Raw genomic sequence first — 15,671 nt, forward strand, 5'->3', positions numbered from 1 at the left:
TTTGAAATTCCTCGAGAAAGATTCATCTTTTTATCCACTCATCTACTTTATATTTGAAACTATTTTGGGAAAATTTATTTTAACCTTACTTCAGTATATGTCCAGTATTCGATACTCTCGTGCCACACTGAAAAAAAAATTTAGAATTTCTTTGCTAATAAACGTCTATCAATTAAAACCATTTTATATAAATAAAAACACACAAAAAAAAAGAATATTTTAAGACACATCACAGACTCGTACATCATAGACTCCTGATAATATGGTTGCGTTTGTCCTTTAAATAACTTGCAACGACTTCATAGGTCAAAAGAGTCAAAGCACTAGCAGGGACAGTACGGAACATATTGATTCCCAGACCAGAATAAAACGCACGCCATCCCTCTTCACGCCAAATTGTTTTTGTGGTTTGAATGATGCCATGATACTTCATAAGAGACGTATTACGTTTCTTCATGAATTTTCCCGAATCGGAAGATGAGGAGCAACCCGGCGCGCCACTTTCCTCTATGATGGTGGGCTGGATTTGCACGCGGGTGCGAATAACTTCGTGGGGGTAGGTCAAAGTGGAAGCGCAAATTTTGGATATGACAGATGCACATAGAATCTGCGGAGCTTGATGCAATTTGGGAACATTGTCGTCAACGTGGAAAACCTTTTTGAGCTCTTCGTAAAGAGGGAAATGGACCATGACATGCAACAGACCAAGAAGCGCGGGGCCCAGGCCAGCGTAGAATGAAAGAATACCTTCTTCCATAAACATTTTGTGGAAGGTATCAATGGTGCCCTTATACTTATTGTGGCCCTTAGACTGGGTCATAAGTCGTGTTTTAACGACCCAGATGGGGTTAGTGACCAGTGTTGAAGAAGATCCTGCTGATAAAGCAGAAACCATATGTGCAAAAAATGGGTAGTTGGCCAGTGGCTTTTCTGTGAGCTTTTTGACGTCTTCGTAGACAACAAAATAGATTGCCCATGTTGGTAAATAGCCGATAGTGATGGGAACGACACCACGATACAGTCCAGCGACTCCTTCTTCGCGTACAATTGTGGAAAGAGTCCCCAGAATTCCGTGATACTTGGGGACATAAGGTGCAGGGTATGTAGCTTTAGGTGCAGTTGTTGCTGTTGCTGCTTTTGCTGCTGCTTTTGCTGCTACTGAGGTTGCTGACAAATGTCGCTGGGGAATAGGAGTTTGAGCGTTTGGTGTGTTTTGGGGTGATAAAGAAGCTGATTCCGGAGGAGTGCCGGCGTAATGTTTCTGGAGCGAAAGCATACCACCTTGAGCCTGGAGTTTTGTTTTGGCCACATCTAGTGGACAAACTGCAAGCGCGGAAAAGACACCAGCAACGGCACCGGCAGCCGCGTTGATTTGCGAATCAGTAAGGTGAGCATAGAAACGATCCTTAGGGGCCAGGGTAGAGAGAGGTGAAGTGGCCATGCGATGGATCGCAACGGTAGTCGCAGGCTCATGCGACACCGGCGGGGTATCTTGGGGCAGAATCTTGGAATAGAAAAGGGACTTGTGGGTAGTTGAGGGTGGCTTGCGCGCGCAAAGTTGGAGTGCAAGCTAAAATGAGAGTAGGGATGAAAAAGTAAGATGAATACGTGGGAAAACGAAGGGGAACAATGAGAGGGACTATGAAGGAGGGGAATCCGGGGCAAATGAAAAGATAAGAATTAAGAATAGGTAGAAATGCTCCGGATTATGAGACGGATATGGGTCCGTTTATATATGAAAAATGTGAATATGAAGAAATAGAGTAAAGGCCGGAATAAAGGGAAAGAAGAGTGGACGACGACTTTTGTCTGCCGAGAGAGAGTGAGGTTTTTTTTTTTTTTTTTTTTTTCAGACTTAATTTTTGAAAAAAAAAAAATAAAATAAAAAAAAATAAAAAAAAAAAATTATAAGTTACAGAGATATTTGAACAGTGTAATGTCACACGACAAACCCAAACCCATATTTAAATTAACGTAAATATTAAACTAATTAGTTAATTATAATTAACGCAAATGTTTACAAATTATTAAATTTTACACCATAAATACAACATTACAAAAAAAAAAAAAAAACCAAATTAGAGGCATTTTATACAAAAAGATACAAAAAGAAAATAAAAAATTACGCAGTCTCGGCAAGATATTCGCGCCACATAGTATCAGCAATGTGCTTTCTCAATGCCCAAAGACTATATTCAGCATCAGGAGCAGCAAATTCAGTGATTTCATAAACGGGGATAGAGGATTCGTCATCTTCCATCTCAGCGTCCCCATCAGTATCTTTTTCAACAGGAGCAGCCTCAACAGTGCGGATACCCTCTTCCTCAGAGATCCACTGGCCAAGTTGTAGCAGAGGCAAATCGTAGTGGTGGATAATATTATTGAGAGCCAAGATGACAGTGAAAAGGGAATCCTCGTCAAGAGTGGTTTGACGCAAGGCACCTGCGCGCAAAATGTGGAAGCGGTGGATGAGCAGAGTGTCAAATAAGGCACGCTTTTCCAAAAACTTTTCAGAAATGTGATTAAAGAGCTCTCTTTCAGTCTCAAAAGCAGGGCTACTTTCTTGCTCAATATGACTTTCTCGAGAAGGAGTTACACTAAGGTATGGGGACAAAACGCCGTTTGTGCAACGGAAATTGTGGGGGCCAAGAAGATACTTCCCAGGAGGAATGACAAGCTTGCCAGAGTTGATTGCTTCTTGATAAATGGTAAGAGAAGGCTTATCCAAGTCTGCGTCAAGGTGCAAAAAGACAACACGGTTTTCGAGATCAAGGACGTAGAGGGCCTTGGTAGCCTTTAGGGGACTTTTAATGTAGCGAGTAATTATTGTACCCACACAGTTTTGAAAATATGGGTAAAAATTAGGGTCGCTGCGGTAAGAGTCAAACATGTTACCGGGAGAGTAGTCTTCTGGTGTGATAAGAGATGGGGCAACTTCTAGGAGGCATTCAGTAACATGATGGTAGGCTGTCTCAATTGTGGACAGAGCCAAAGGGAAGAGTTCATGGACTTGGTGATAAGTAGCATTATGGCCGACAATGTAGAGGAAGAGGGCGACCTTGAGCTCAGGAGTGAGGATGTGCTCCTTACCAGATTGGATGGAAGTATTGCTTTGGAGCCAAGCAACCAGGACCTTAAAGGTGGAAGGCTTGACGCGGAAAAGACGGAAAAAGTCCTTTTCAGGGAGAGAAGAAACGCTATCTATAAAGTGGGAGGCAGGGTTATGAGTAAACTCTGGGGATTCATGGACGTAGGAATTGTGGTTTGCAAATAATTGATGGCGGCGTTTAAAAAGATCAAGTTTTTGGTCAAGGTAGCCAATGGTAGTATCGACGTAGCTTAAAACAAGGTCCTTAGGGTCAATTGAGTTGCGGGCATCCTTCAAATGACGCTGGTATTTTGCGACGTGTGTTTCCTTATTGGAGGTTGCATCATGGAGAGCGTCGGGAGCACTAAGCGAGCGAAGACGGTCCGGTAGAGTTGTTTTAAGGAGCATGATTGCTGTGGCAATACTGTGGTTCAAGTCATTGATTTCAGCGTCAATGTCATGTGCCTTTGATTTTTGGCCAGGAACTGAATCAAGAACAGGATTATGTATTTTTTCAGACATTGTTTTATAAAACTGAGGGATATATATATTTTATTTATTTATTAAAAGGAAATATTATTTAATAATACCGATTGAAAGTAGAGGCAGATTGTGTATTTTTTTTTAAAATAAAATAAAATAAAAGGAAGAAGAAGTTGAAGAAGTTGAAAGGGAAAAAGTTGTTGATTAAGAAGAGAGAAAGAGACCCTTTGTGTGTATTTTTATAGTCTAAGTGGACCCGCGGAGAAGAAAGGTGGAGTGATTTTTAATAAATTTATTTGTGGGGTGCTGGGTGTGAGATGAAATGTGATGGAAAGTCCAAGAAGAACAAAGACGAATTCAGAATTTTTGATTTATTTATTTATTTATTTCCTTTCTTCTTCTAGAGAATTGAAACACGAAAGAAGACTATATTCATATATATATATAGGAACCCATGACGATATTTTCTTTGTAAGGTTTGTTTAGAGCGTTTTAAGACAAGCCTGTGTCAAGGCCAATCAGAGTAATTAGGTCCGCTTGTGAGAACTCAATAATATTTTAGTGGTATATCATACGTATCCGAATATATATATATATGAGAATGAACTTGTTCCGCTCATGTGAGAAATCTCGGTACTTTTTTTTTTTATGAAGATATGAAGATATGAAGATAAATATATATAAAAAAAAAAAAAAAAGTATCTAATAGAGTTTGTTTGTTTCTTTAACATCTTTACAAACAATATTGTTATCATTTTCGCCCATTTTTTATTTTTTTATTTTTTTGGTGGGCAGACTTAACGCTTTTTTAAAAGCACAATTTGTTATTAAAATTATAACATTTTCAACCAACATTCGAGTATATTCTAACACAATCAAGATCATCTTGGTTTAAAGCTCGATTTTTTTTTTTTAAAATTAGATAGATATTACTAACAATTGACTAGTTAGGTCTGTTTATTTTTATCAAATATTGGATGATTCTTTTTTTTTTCTACACTTTTTCACACCATTCCGTTTGGGTAGACTACGTTTAGTCATGATACTTTTTTTCAAATTATTTGTCGTCCTTCTCTTTTTTTTTTCTTTTATTTTTATTTTTTTTTTTTTCATTCCAATCAAAAACATCTTTTTCCTCCTTTTCTACAAAGTCTATTATTTTCTTTCAAGGTTTGCCGATCTCGTCTAAACCCCCATTCTTCAATTATATTATATAGGTATATTAAAGTTTCTATGTGTGTTTTAATATATATTTGGGTCTTTACAAGGTTCAATTGTTAGATTTTTTTATCCGCTATGTAGATCTCTTTTAAGAGCTGGAAGAACAGCGGAATATCAAATCCGACCTTCTGCACAAACCAAAGAATAGCTCTACTTTTTTTAAAAGGCTTTAACGTACCGTGGTAAAGAATAAAAGGATGTCTCTGCCGTGCCCTTCACCATAAACCTTGCAAAAGCCGTTTCATCGATGACTTCTTTTACCTTTGTTTTTGTTTTTTTTTTTTTGGTTAAATTCCAGGTGCATAAATATATATATATATATATAAACTCCTTCTTTCTACTCTACAACTACAAAATAAATTTAAAAAAAATATTTAAATCTTGGTAGTTTAATATATGTGTGGAAATAGCGTATTTCGACTAAAACACATCGCTATAACTAGGTGTTATGAGTATTTTCCACCATGCTGCTAATCACAGTAAAAAGAGCATTACACATACCATAATGTTCTAGTGTTGCTTTTTCTTGTCTTCGGTGCCCTAACCGCATAGTGAATGGTGGTAGAGTTACGACTCTGGCATAAGAATACGTATTCACAAACGCACAGGAACCAGTGAAGTTTGTCTACGAAACGGAAGAACTTTTTTCAGTTGAGTCTTTTGAAAAATATATGCACAGATGCCAAGCCCATTCATTGATCAAGAAAAAATTATAATTTAATAATTATCATTCATATCATGGAAAACCAAGAAACTTTCAACTCCCACTACCACTTTGCCAATTGTGTCCTAACAAAAAAAAAAAGTGTTTTTTTTACCATATATGGTAAAAATTAGTTCGTATATACGAATATTTATATAATTTGTACCAAAAAGCTCACTTTTTTTTTCAGACTTGTTAATATTTTCCAGCCCACCTCCATGCCAATAGTAGCCTTTATGATTGTTAATAAAGTGTTTAAGTATCATAATAATACATTAAATACTATGATTTAAGCATTTAGGACTCTTTTTGTTAAAGATTGTACAAACGCTTATTAACGTGTTGAAAATGAAGAAAAAACCGTTATTAAGAGTTTGTGAAATGCTTAATAAGGATTTCATTTTGCTAGCGTACAATTGGCAAGGTGCAGTGAAATTCTTAAGATCATCATCATTAAGTTTGGAATCAAAAACTTCTCGGTCCCCCCTAAACCTTCCAGGCTTTAACCACCTTATCAAACCACCTAGCAACCTCAATTTTCTTGTTGTCCCGGTTAGTTATAGAAGCCATCTCCCATCTATTGAACCTCTCACAGCAAATGTCGACTATAAGTCATGAACTTTTTTTTCATAAACATTGTAATTAATAAGTTCGATAATCAATTCTACACTGACTTACTACCGAAAAGGTTAACATTACAAAATTTGGAAAATTTATCAGAAATCCATGTCACCTGATTCCTTGTTTGAAAAAAATCATGAACTTGGCAATTAAATATTTCAGAAACATGAACAAGTGTTCCACTAATAAGGAAAGGAGGGTTTGAAGCAGCTAAATTAACAATGTCCATACAGAAATGTGATACTTTTGTTGCCCACAAGTCCAAGTTTAACAAACAGTATTTACCTTCTCGACAACCATAGCAGCATCGAAAGTGGGGAACTTGATAGTTTTTGTAACTCTATCAATTACATAACCACAGCTTTGCTAAAGAATGGGCAGGGCTACCTGGCAATGACAATGACAATAACAGTAACAATAACAATAACAATCACAACCGAAAGCTTTCCTGCCGTAACAGCAACCGTAATTACAAGTGCAAAAACCCTGATGACTCTAACCACCACTGAGGGTCCGACAGGGCTTCCATCTTAGAATGCCAAGCGGAGACTACAGAAACTGCTCTATTCAAGTCAATGTCGATCAAAAGACGTAAAAAATGCGCTTAAATTATCATTAATAACATTGAACCTTATGACGATTTGGTTAGCCACATTGTTCTCGCTTGCAACTCTGATATTTGAAAAAAAAAAAAAAAAAAAAAAAAAAAAAAAAAAAATCAATCGCAAACAAGACACAACGAGTAGAACTGAGCCTTTTAATATTGATTTTCTTTTTTTTGACTCTGGTTCCATAACATCTATCCTTCACTTATTTAAGAATCATGGTGTCGATATTGATGATTTCCAAGCTGTGAAATTCATGTATAACATAAACATTGATGTTGACAGCCGGGGAAGGTCTTGCTACCTCCATAACTTTTATTACGCCTCTTATCTTAAGCGCAACATATACTAACCCGGAAAAGCCAATTAGAAAGCTCTCTTGGGTGAATTTGGAGATGAAAATGGTTTCCACATAGATAGCAACTAAAAGAATGGCTTGATTTTGTTAATTGTCTCGTAACTATTTATTTATTTATTATTTAATTTATTTATTTATTTATTTAACAAACATTTAGGTTAAAGTTCGGACTTTTGAAGCTTTAAATTTTACTTTAATTTATAGTAACAAAAGTCTGTGATATTTAACAGCAATTTATAAAGTGTTTGTGAATTACATGCAGTTTAATGATTTTTTTTTTTTTTTTTTGAGGTTCTGAGGTTTTAAAACATTTTCATTTTTTTTTTTTATTTTCTAAAATAAACTATTAAATAAATACAAATAAGAAGACAAAAAAAAAAATATTATTTGTACTAGACAGACTTTGGAATTATTAAAAAAAAAAAAAAAAAAAGTTTAAAGAAAATTAACTAACAGTTTAAAACGAAGATTAAAAATAGAGCTTTCATAGTTTTCAAACCATGTGTTACTACTATCCTATTTTTATTTGCAAGTTTTTTTTTATTTTATTATTTTATTTATATTTTATTTATATTTTATTTATATTTTATTTTTCTCAGCCTCCTCTCTATATAAGAGGCTAACATTTAAAAAAAAAATTGAAAAAATAAAATAAGTAAGAAAGCCATTGTTTAAAGCGGGGAGTGGGCCTTGTCAGTTGTTTAATGGGAGGCTTAAAATAAACTTTATTTTCAATTTTAATTGGTAAAATCAGTCAAACTACCGCAATTATCGTGAAGTAGGGTATTTAAGTATTCTGGGAAGGGGGGGGGGGTTCATCTGTCTATAAAAATATCTAAAATTCAAATTCAAATTCAAATTAAAATCTTTTATAATATCAATTAGTACTCAATAAATATAATATAGAAATCCAAATAGTTTTATTTAAAAAACTAAAATCCATCAAATGTATAATTAACTGCGATTGTTTATTTTTGAATTCAAAACGTTTGTTACAGTGCTCTTAGTCTCTAGATCTTGACTACAGCGCATTCAACTAGAAATGGTCTAAAAATAAAAATAAAAATAAAATCAAAAAATAGGTAAAATCAAATGTTAAATAGAATATTTATAAAGATATAAATTCTACAAGTTTTTCTCATTCATTTTATTTTATTTTATTTTTCTTCAACAAGTTATTATTCCCCCCCCAAAAAAAAAGAAAAAATCCTTTTTATTCTAATACTAATATCTGGTCAATTATCTTCTCCAAATGAAAAAATACTGTTTATTCTCCATATTATTCACTTTAAAAACAGCTCTTGGTCAAAATGACTGTGTCACTCCTCTTGAGCTTCAAACATGTATTGACACTTGTGGTGCGTTATTCCCTCTGGAATCTGAAGTTTCCAATCTCTACACAGCGTTTCAAAATAACGGCGGATCGACCAATGAATTATGTACTTCTGTTGCCAATGTTGAGTCCATCACTGGTCACTGTCTTCGATGCACAAAGTTTTACACAAATGAAGTGTTTCTTTCTGAAGACAGCGTGACTATGTTTGAAGGTGCCTTGACTACTTGCGGATATTCAGTGCCTTCTTATAACTTTTGTAACAGTGGTGACTCTTCATCTTCTTCTGAGCCTATTGACACCGAGTCTTCCTCCACTACCGAACCTGTTGACACCGAGTCTTCCTCCACTACTGAACCTGTTGACACCGAGTCTTCCTCCACTACCGAACCTGTTGACACCGAGTCTTCCTCCACTACTGAACCTGTTGACACCGAGTCTTCCTCCACTACCGAACCTGTTGACACTGAGTCTTCCACCACTACTGAACCTGTTGACACCGAGTCTTCCACCACTACTGAACCTGTTGACACCGAGTCTTCCTCCACTACTGAACCTGTTGACACCGAGTCTTCCTCCACTACTGAACCTGTCAACAGCGAGTCTTCCTCCACTACTGAACCTGTTGACACCGAGTCTTCCTCCACTACTGAACCTGTTGACACCGAGTCTTCCTCCACTACTGAACCTGTTGACACCGAGTCTTCCTCCACTACCGAACCTGTTGACACCGAGTCTTCCTCCACTACTGAACCTGTCAACAGCGAGTCTTCCACCACTACTGAACCTGTCAACACCGAGTCTTCCACCACTACTGAACCTGTTGACACCGAGTCTTCCTCCACTACTGAACCTGTTGACACCGAGTCTTCCACTACTACTGAACCTGTCGACACCGAGTCTTCCACCACTACTGAACCTGTCGACACCGAGTCTTCCACCACTACTGAACCTGTCAACAGCGAGTCTTCCACCACTACTGAGTCCGTAGTTTCTGAATCAGTCACTGAGCCACCGACCAATTCCGAATCTGAGCCGAACAATGGCAAGGAAACTGAGACGGAGAGTTCAAGCGAAGAAAAGGATCCTGGATTTAATGAAATCATCACCTCGACGGTTGTCATTTCTTGCAATGTATGCAAAACCAAGGTGACTACTAGTACCGGGCTGACTACAGTCACAAGAACATCTGGAGGAAGCGTGGTTACAGTTACTGAGCCGTGCACAACCACGATTACTGAAGTGGAATCACCGATTGTTACCAGCGGAGTAACTAGCTTTGTATCGGTTTCTCAGTCGACTCTCAAGGTTACGACAGTGACTAAGCCTTGCACGGTTTGTAAGACAGTTGTTACAACAAGCACTGGGTTGACGACCTATGCAAAGACAAGTGGTGGTTCTGTTGTTACTGTGACTGAGCCATGCACGACTACAATTGTTGCAGTTGAATCTCCAATTGTTTCTGGCACGGTTACAATGTTTACTAAAACAACAGTGAACAATGGTGGTGCTGCTGGTGGTGGGTCGACCAAGACCACGCTGGCCACTTCAAAGGCTTCGACTAGCGCAGTAGGTTCTGCATCAGCAACATCTTCACTTTTTAGTCAGGCCAATAATGGTATGGTTATGAGTGTTGGTGCAACTCTTCACTTATTTTCCTTTATTTTGCTTATGTTTGTTTGAGTGAAGTTTAAAGGATACGAAATGTTATTACTAGATGTTGATTTACCTTGATTTATATACTTTTATTTAATTTGATTTTTTTTTTTTTTTGATGAAGAGCTTTTGAAGTGTTTGAGAATTTGAGAATTTGAGAATTTGAGAATTTGAGAATGATTATTTAGTCTTGCAAGGGTTACAAAGGTAGGTCTAGTATATAATAATAATAATATTAATGATAATAATAGCAGGATTTAATTTGAAAAAGTATAGTACAGTAGCATGTTCAAAGTCTTAAATTCCAACGCGTCTTTTTCTAGTTTCTTTTGGGCGACATACGGCTGTATTATATTTATTTTTTTTTTTTTTCATTCCTAAATAAGAGTTTTTGTTTACTATTTATTGTCTTCCCCAGGGAAGGAGAAGAATTGATTGATAAAAAAATAATTTAGAATTTTTAAAATATTTAAAATATTTAAAATATTTAGAAAATTTAGAAAATTTAGAGTAAAAGGATGATGAAAATATTTTGGACCGGTTGTTGCCAATAATATTAAGATTGTTTTTTTTTTCTTTTTTTTTTCTTTTTATTCTTTTTATCCAGATACCTGGGACTAAAAGGTTTACTAAAAAAACGCAATTGTATAATTTTAGGATAATCTGATAGTCACAATAGCAGAATTGAGGTTTTTTTTTTTTCCTTCTTTGAAATATCTTATTATATATAGATCTTTAGGATATTTATATATATATATATATATATATAGAGAGAGAGAGAGATAAATAAATATCAAAATATTTGTAAATATGGCCTTCGATTTTGAAATTTAATTTGTCCGTTTTTGGCTGCCTCAAATGTCCAAACGCATGGAACAATTAGGTAGAAAAAAAAAAAAAAAAGGACAATCAACGTATACTAAAATATCTATGTGGAGATTTAGATGAAATGATCACAGTGTAAGATTTTTAAAATAAAAAAAATATATATATATAAAAAGTAGTAAAGAAAAAAGAGGAATGGGAGATGGAAGATGGAAGATGGATATTGGGGGGGAAGAGAAAAAAAAAAAAAAAAAAAAAGTTAAATGGGACTGCAATGGTGGACTCCACATGGAAGGCTTTTATATAATTTTTTTTTTTTTAATGATAAACATATTAAGCATATTTTGATTAGTTTCAACGTGGCAATGACAAAGGAGTAAGGGGGGGATGGGTGGGTGGTGTAGTGAAAAGATAGATTTTGATTTATTTAGGAAAAGTGAAAAATTCAACGAGAAATATATAAAAAAATAAAAATAAAAATGATATCACAAGTTTAAATGGGGGGGTTTTGATGATTTTATTTTATTTTATTTTCCATCTGTTAACAAGATATAATTCCTAGAATGGTAATGTGTTTTTTTTATCATTATTATTATTATTATTTATTTTCTTTAAAAATAAAATAAAATAAAATAACCAACTTTGTCGTTCCAATAGATTTTCAACTTTCAGGGGCGATAAAAATAAAAATAAAAAACCTTTGGGTATTGTGAAATATTATAATTTTATTTATTTATTTATTTATTTATTTATTTATTTATTTATTTATTTATTCTTCACATAGAGTTATTATAAAGTCTCCAAAGTGGGATTTTGTTGATTTCTCAAATAATTTCTGAAAGGGAAAAGAGAGAAAGAAAAAAAAAATTAAAATTCATTAAAATTCATTAAAATTCATTAAAACCTCTACAGAATAATAATTTAAATTGAAAAATAAACAAATTAAAAAAAAAAAAAAAAATTTATTGAAGACTTAAAATTATCGCGTTTTATTCAACTTGAAATTTGTTGTTTTTTATTTTATTTTATTTTCCCCACTATTCTATTATGTCCATATATATATATATATATATATATATATAAATCGCGATTCTCCACAAATTTTATAAAAATTAAAAAAAAAAAAAAACAATAGCCACGTTCACATTTTCTATTTTAAAAATGAAAATGCCAAAGAGACAAACCTCCTTTTGTGTGCATTCCTGACATTTTTTTTTTTTTTTTTCATTTTTCATTTTTTTTTTTTTTTTTTTCTAATCCTCCCCTCTCCTCTTCTCTCTTTCCCCCCCCCTTTACTAAGACTGACTGGTATGCAGGTTATATATATATGTATATTTATATGTATATTTATGTGTATTTACTATGTGGCCGTACAAAACGGTGAAGCATTTTTTTTTTCTTATTTTGGGAAATTTTGAGTAATTCATATTATTATTATCATCATAGTCAAGACTTATAAGTCTTATATATATATATATATATATAATATATAATAGTATGCCACCACCACCACCACTAGCTAACCAGCCAACCAGCCCCACGACCTCGTCACATCCAAATTTTTTTCTTTTTTTTCTTTTTTTTTGGGAATTTTTTTATATTAATTTAACAGAAAAAAAAAAAAAAAAAAAAAAACCCGCGATTTTCTTTTCTTTCTTTCTCCTTTTTTTTTAATATCTTTTTTTTCCTTCTTCTTCTTCTTCTTCTTTCCATCTATTCTCTTTTTTTTTTTCCATCTTTTTAAAATCAAATCAACCTTTAATCTTGCTAATTTCGAAAAAAAAAAAAAAAAATATATTTTATAAACCTTGTTGTATTCTAATAAGGTAGTTATCCAATCTTTATATATACATATATATATACAACAATACCTGTGACTGCCTTTACCATTGTTTTCTTGGTCTTGTAATGTCAGCTACGCTATCTGATGCTCAGCAGAACGATCTGCTCCAGCGTCAGGCTAAGCGACGCTCATGGTCAATCACTCCTTCAGCTGCTGCTGCTGCTCCTCCTCCTCCTCTTCCTCTCTCGACCATAACTCATACATTGCAATCATCTGGTCCTGACTTGGTATATGCCCCTGTGGCTTCCCATCCAACTTCGTCCTTGGACTTTGATGACCATTCAGCGTCGTCACCATTTTTGTCTTCTCCTTCTTCTTCTTCTTCTTCTTCTTCAGGAAGAACATCACCCATTTCTACTTCGGCATTTTTCCAGCAAGAGTCGATTGATGGACTTTTGGGACATTCCACTTCTAATAGCAATCTTACTTCTGCTTCTACTTCTGCTGTTGCTGCTTCAGGAGTACCTACCCCTGGAATTAACTCCACCCCCTATTACCACCGTAGAATCAACTCATTAATGTTGGCTGGCCAGCGATCCCGCACTCCGGACTCTTTATACAACTTGTCCGCTTCGTCGTCCTTAACCAACAGTACAAACCCCAGCATGACCTCGCTGCCCTCTTCAACAAACTCAACAAATTCATCTGTTTCTTCCACTTCAACCGTTGTAGAAAAACGTTCTTCTCTTGGCCGCACCCGTTCTCTTCATGCTTCTTCCAACTCTTCTTCAACGGGTGGTATAACAACAACAGCAACACCAGCCTCCAAACGTTGGTCTTCTTCAGTTATTATGGACTCGCATAATGGCCTTTCCTCTCCTCGACCTTTGCATCTGCACCACCGCCGTAACTCATCCTTGGGTATTTCACATCCCTCGACCCCATTTTTAACGGAACAAGAGCGGCTGCTTCAGGAAAAGCTTCAGGAATTGGCTCGCTCTGAAAATGCCCGTTTAAATGATGGAACTATATCTAATAACACAACAACAAATACAAATGCAAATGCAAATGCAAATACAAATACAAATACTACTACCTCGAGTGCTTCTTCAGCAGCAGCTTCTCTTCTCTCCTCACCTTTAGTCTCGTCTTACTCATCTTCTTCAGTTGGCACTAGCCCCCGATCCAGTTTTCAATCTAGCCCAAACGCGGCAACCACGGGGGGTCCAGTCCCAGTTGGTCCCAAGGTTATTATTCCAAGTGGTTCTCAAAACACCCACTATAGACATTTGTCTCTACAATCCTATTACAACACTACAAACAACCGAGCCCCAGACATGTCAGCATCTCCACCTGCACCTGCACCTGCACCATCTTACTCCACCGCAACTGCAACCCAATCCTTGGGAGGCCCCAGCAGCCTCTCTTCCGCAGTTGCTTCTGGATTCCCCATGTTGCCTGCTGCCATGAATAATTACTCAAACGTTTATAATAACAATACCATCGCCAACAACAACAACAACAACAACATCTACCGACCCATGTCGCCGCGTGCCGCTGCACGCGCCGCTGCGTTAGCGTCGCTAAACGCGGCTGACGAATTCCCAACTTCAACGGCTCGAAGTTTTAGTCGTCGAAGCAGCTCTGCAAGCAGTTGCGGGAGCATGTTTTTACCATCAGGTGTTGCCGGTGCACGCACAAGTAGTGTGTTGTCAGAGAGTGGTACGAGTAGCGGGATGTTTTCTCCATCACCACCAGCTTCGCCATCTGTTAATCGGAGGTTTGCTCGTCATAGTTACCATTACAATAGCCACCATAATTCGTATGGGTTTCAACGACCCAAGGACTCTTTAGAGATTTGCGAGGGTGAAGCCACAAGTACAGTTCCTGAGGGGTTTTATATTATTTCAGCTTCAGATCTTGAGCGACTACGACGGATGGAGCACTTGGAAGAGTTTGGGTCGCTGGTCGAGGCACAGGAGAAGTCGTCATCACTGTTTGGCAGGTCCGGCAGTGGGAATAACGATGGATCATCATCATCATCAAAATTACAAGAAGATGGGACTCCTGTGATGGGTCCACAACGACCTGGGAACATTGGGGGGACTGTATTGTCGTGGCGAATGACTGGAGAGATGATGCGCACATGGATGACTGCATACAAATCTCCATCTGCTGTGATTGATCTTGTTCAATTTGTGTGGGCCACGGTGTCGAATGGAGCTGCAGTTCGTGAAGAATTGTGGCCACGATCCCACACAAGCCCAGAGGAAGAATTTGAAAATAAAGAAACTGAAAATAATGGTTCTGCATTGCTTCCACCAAAGGATGTTATTGAAGGGTTGAGGGATGCAGTTGTTGCGCAGGTTGCGCGGGCTGGTGAGGGAGCTCGTGGTGTTGCGCAGGTTGCACCTGTTGCGCGAGCAGCAGGGCGGGCCGTTTTGCAAGCGACTGTTGACTGGGCGTGCGTTGGTCTTGCCATGAGCATTATTTTTGTTCAGGTGGTGTTGCTTGGGGTGATGACAATTGCGTTTTTATTAGGCGACGCTCTTGTTTACCCTGTAAGGGTAGCTCGAGTGTGGTACTATGGAGCGAGTGCAAATACAAGTACAAAAAATGTTAAATCTAAGCAACAGCAACAGCAGCTACAGCAACAACAGCAACAACAGCAGCAGCACAACAGTGCTCCGGTCAATTCAACAAGTCAAGCAGCAACTGCAACTGCAGTAAGCAGCGAACCAAAGAAAGTTGAAGAAAAGGAGATGGTATATGATAGTCCCGTTGTTCTTGTAAGACGGTTAACACGGCGGCGAGCTGAGACGGAGTCATTAGTTGTAAACAACAAATTGGAGCAAGAGTCTTTACAGAATGACAATAGTAACAACAACCAGCAGCAGCAGCCAGAAGAAAGCATGCAGGTTCGGGCCAAACGAGCAGCATTGAAAAAGGCTAAGCGGAGGTCTAGATATTAAAAAAAAAAAAAATAAATAAATAA

The 15,671-nt window shown here is 36.7% G+C and overlaps 4 protein-coding genes across 4 annotated transcripts; 2 read left to right on the forward strand and 2 right to left on the reverse strand.

Moving 5' to 3' along the window:
- Positions 1-244: 244 nt before the first annotated feature.
- On the reverse strand, positions 245-1,441 carry SAPINGB_P003819 (uncharacterized protein; the record flags this gene model as incomplete). The annotated part of the gene is made up of 1 exon (XM_031998534.1): positions 245-1,441. One exon carries the CDS (start codon positions 1,439-1,441, stop codon positions 245-247), a length of 1,197 nt encoding a protein of 398 aa, XP_031854425.1.
- Positions 1,442-2,122: 681 nt separating this feature from the next.
- SAPINGB_P003820 (uncharacterized protein) lies at positions 2,123-3,610 on the reverse strand (the record flags this gene model as incomplete). Its single annotated transcript, XM_031998535.1, has 1 exon — positions 2,123-3,610. The coding sequence occupies one exon, from the start codon at positions 3,608-3,610 to the stop codon at positions 2,123-2,125; it is 1,488 nt and encodes a 495-aa protein (XP_031854426.1).
- A 4,721-nt stretch (positions 3,611-8,331) lies between these two features.
- On the forward strand, positions 8,332-10,095 carry SAPINGB_P003821 (uncharacterized protein; the record flags this gene model as incomplete). The annotated part of the gene is made up of 1 exon (XM_031998536.1): positions 8,332-10,095. The coding sequence occupies one exon, from the start codon at positions 8,332-8,334 to the stop codon at positions 10,093-10,095; it is 1,764 nt and encodes a 587-aa protein (XP_031854427.1).
- A 2,706-nt stretch (positions 10,096-12,801) lies between these two features.
- On the forward strand, positions 12,802-15,648 carry SAPINGB_P003822 (uncharacterized protein; the record flags this gene model as incomplete). Its single annotated transcript, XM_031998537.1, has 1 exon — positions 12,802-15,648. The coding sequence occupies one exon, from the start codon at positions 12,802-12,804 to the stop codon at positions 15,646-15,648; it is 2,847 nt and encodes a 948-aa protein (XP_031854428.1).
- Between the last annotated feature and the right edge of the window lie 23 nt (positions 15,649-15,671).

This window comes from Magnusiomyces paraingens, assembly GCF_902498895.1.
Source record: "Magnusiomyces paraingens strain CBS 517.90 genome assembly, contig: contig3, whole genome shotgun sequence".
NCBI classification, from domain to species: domain Eukaryota; kingdom Fungi; phylum Ascomycota; class Dipodascomycetes; order Dipodascales; family Dipodascaceae; genus Magnusiomyces; species Magnusiomyces paraingens.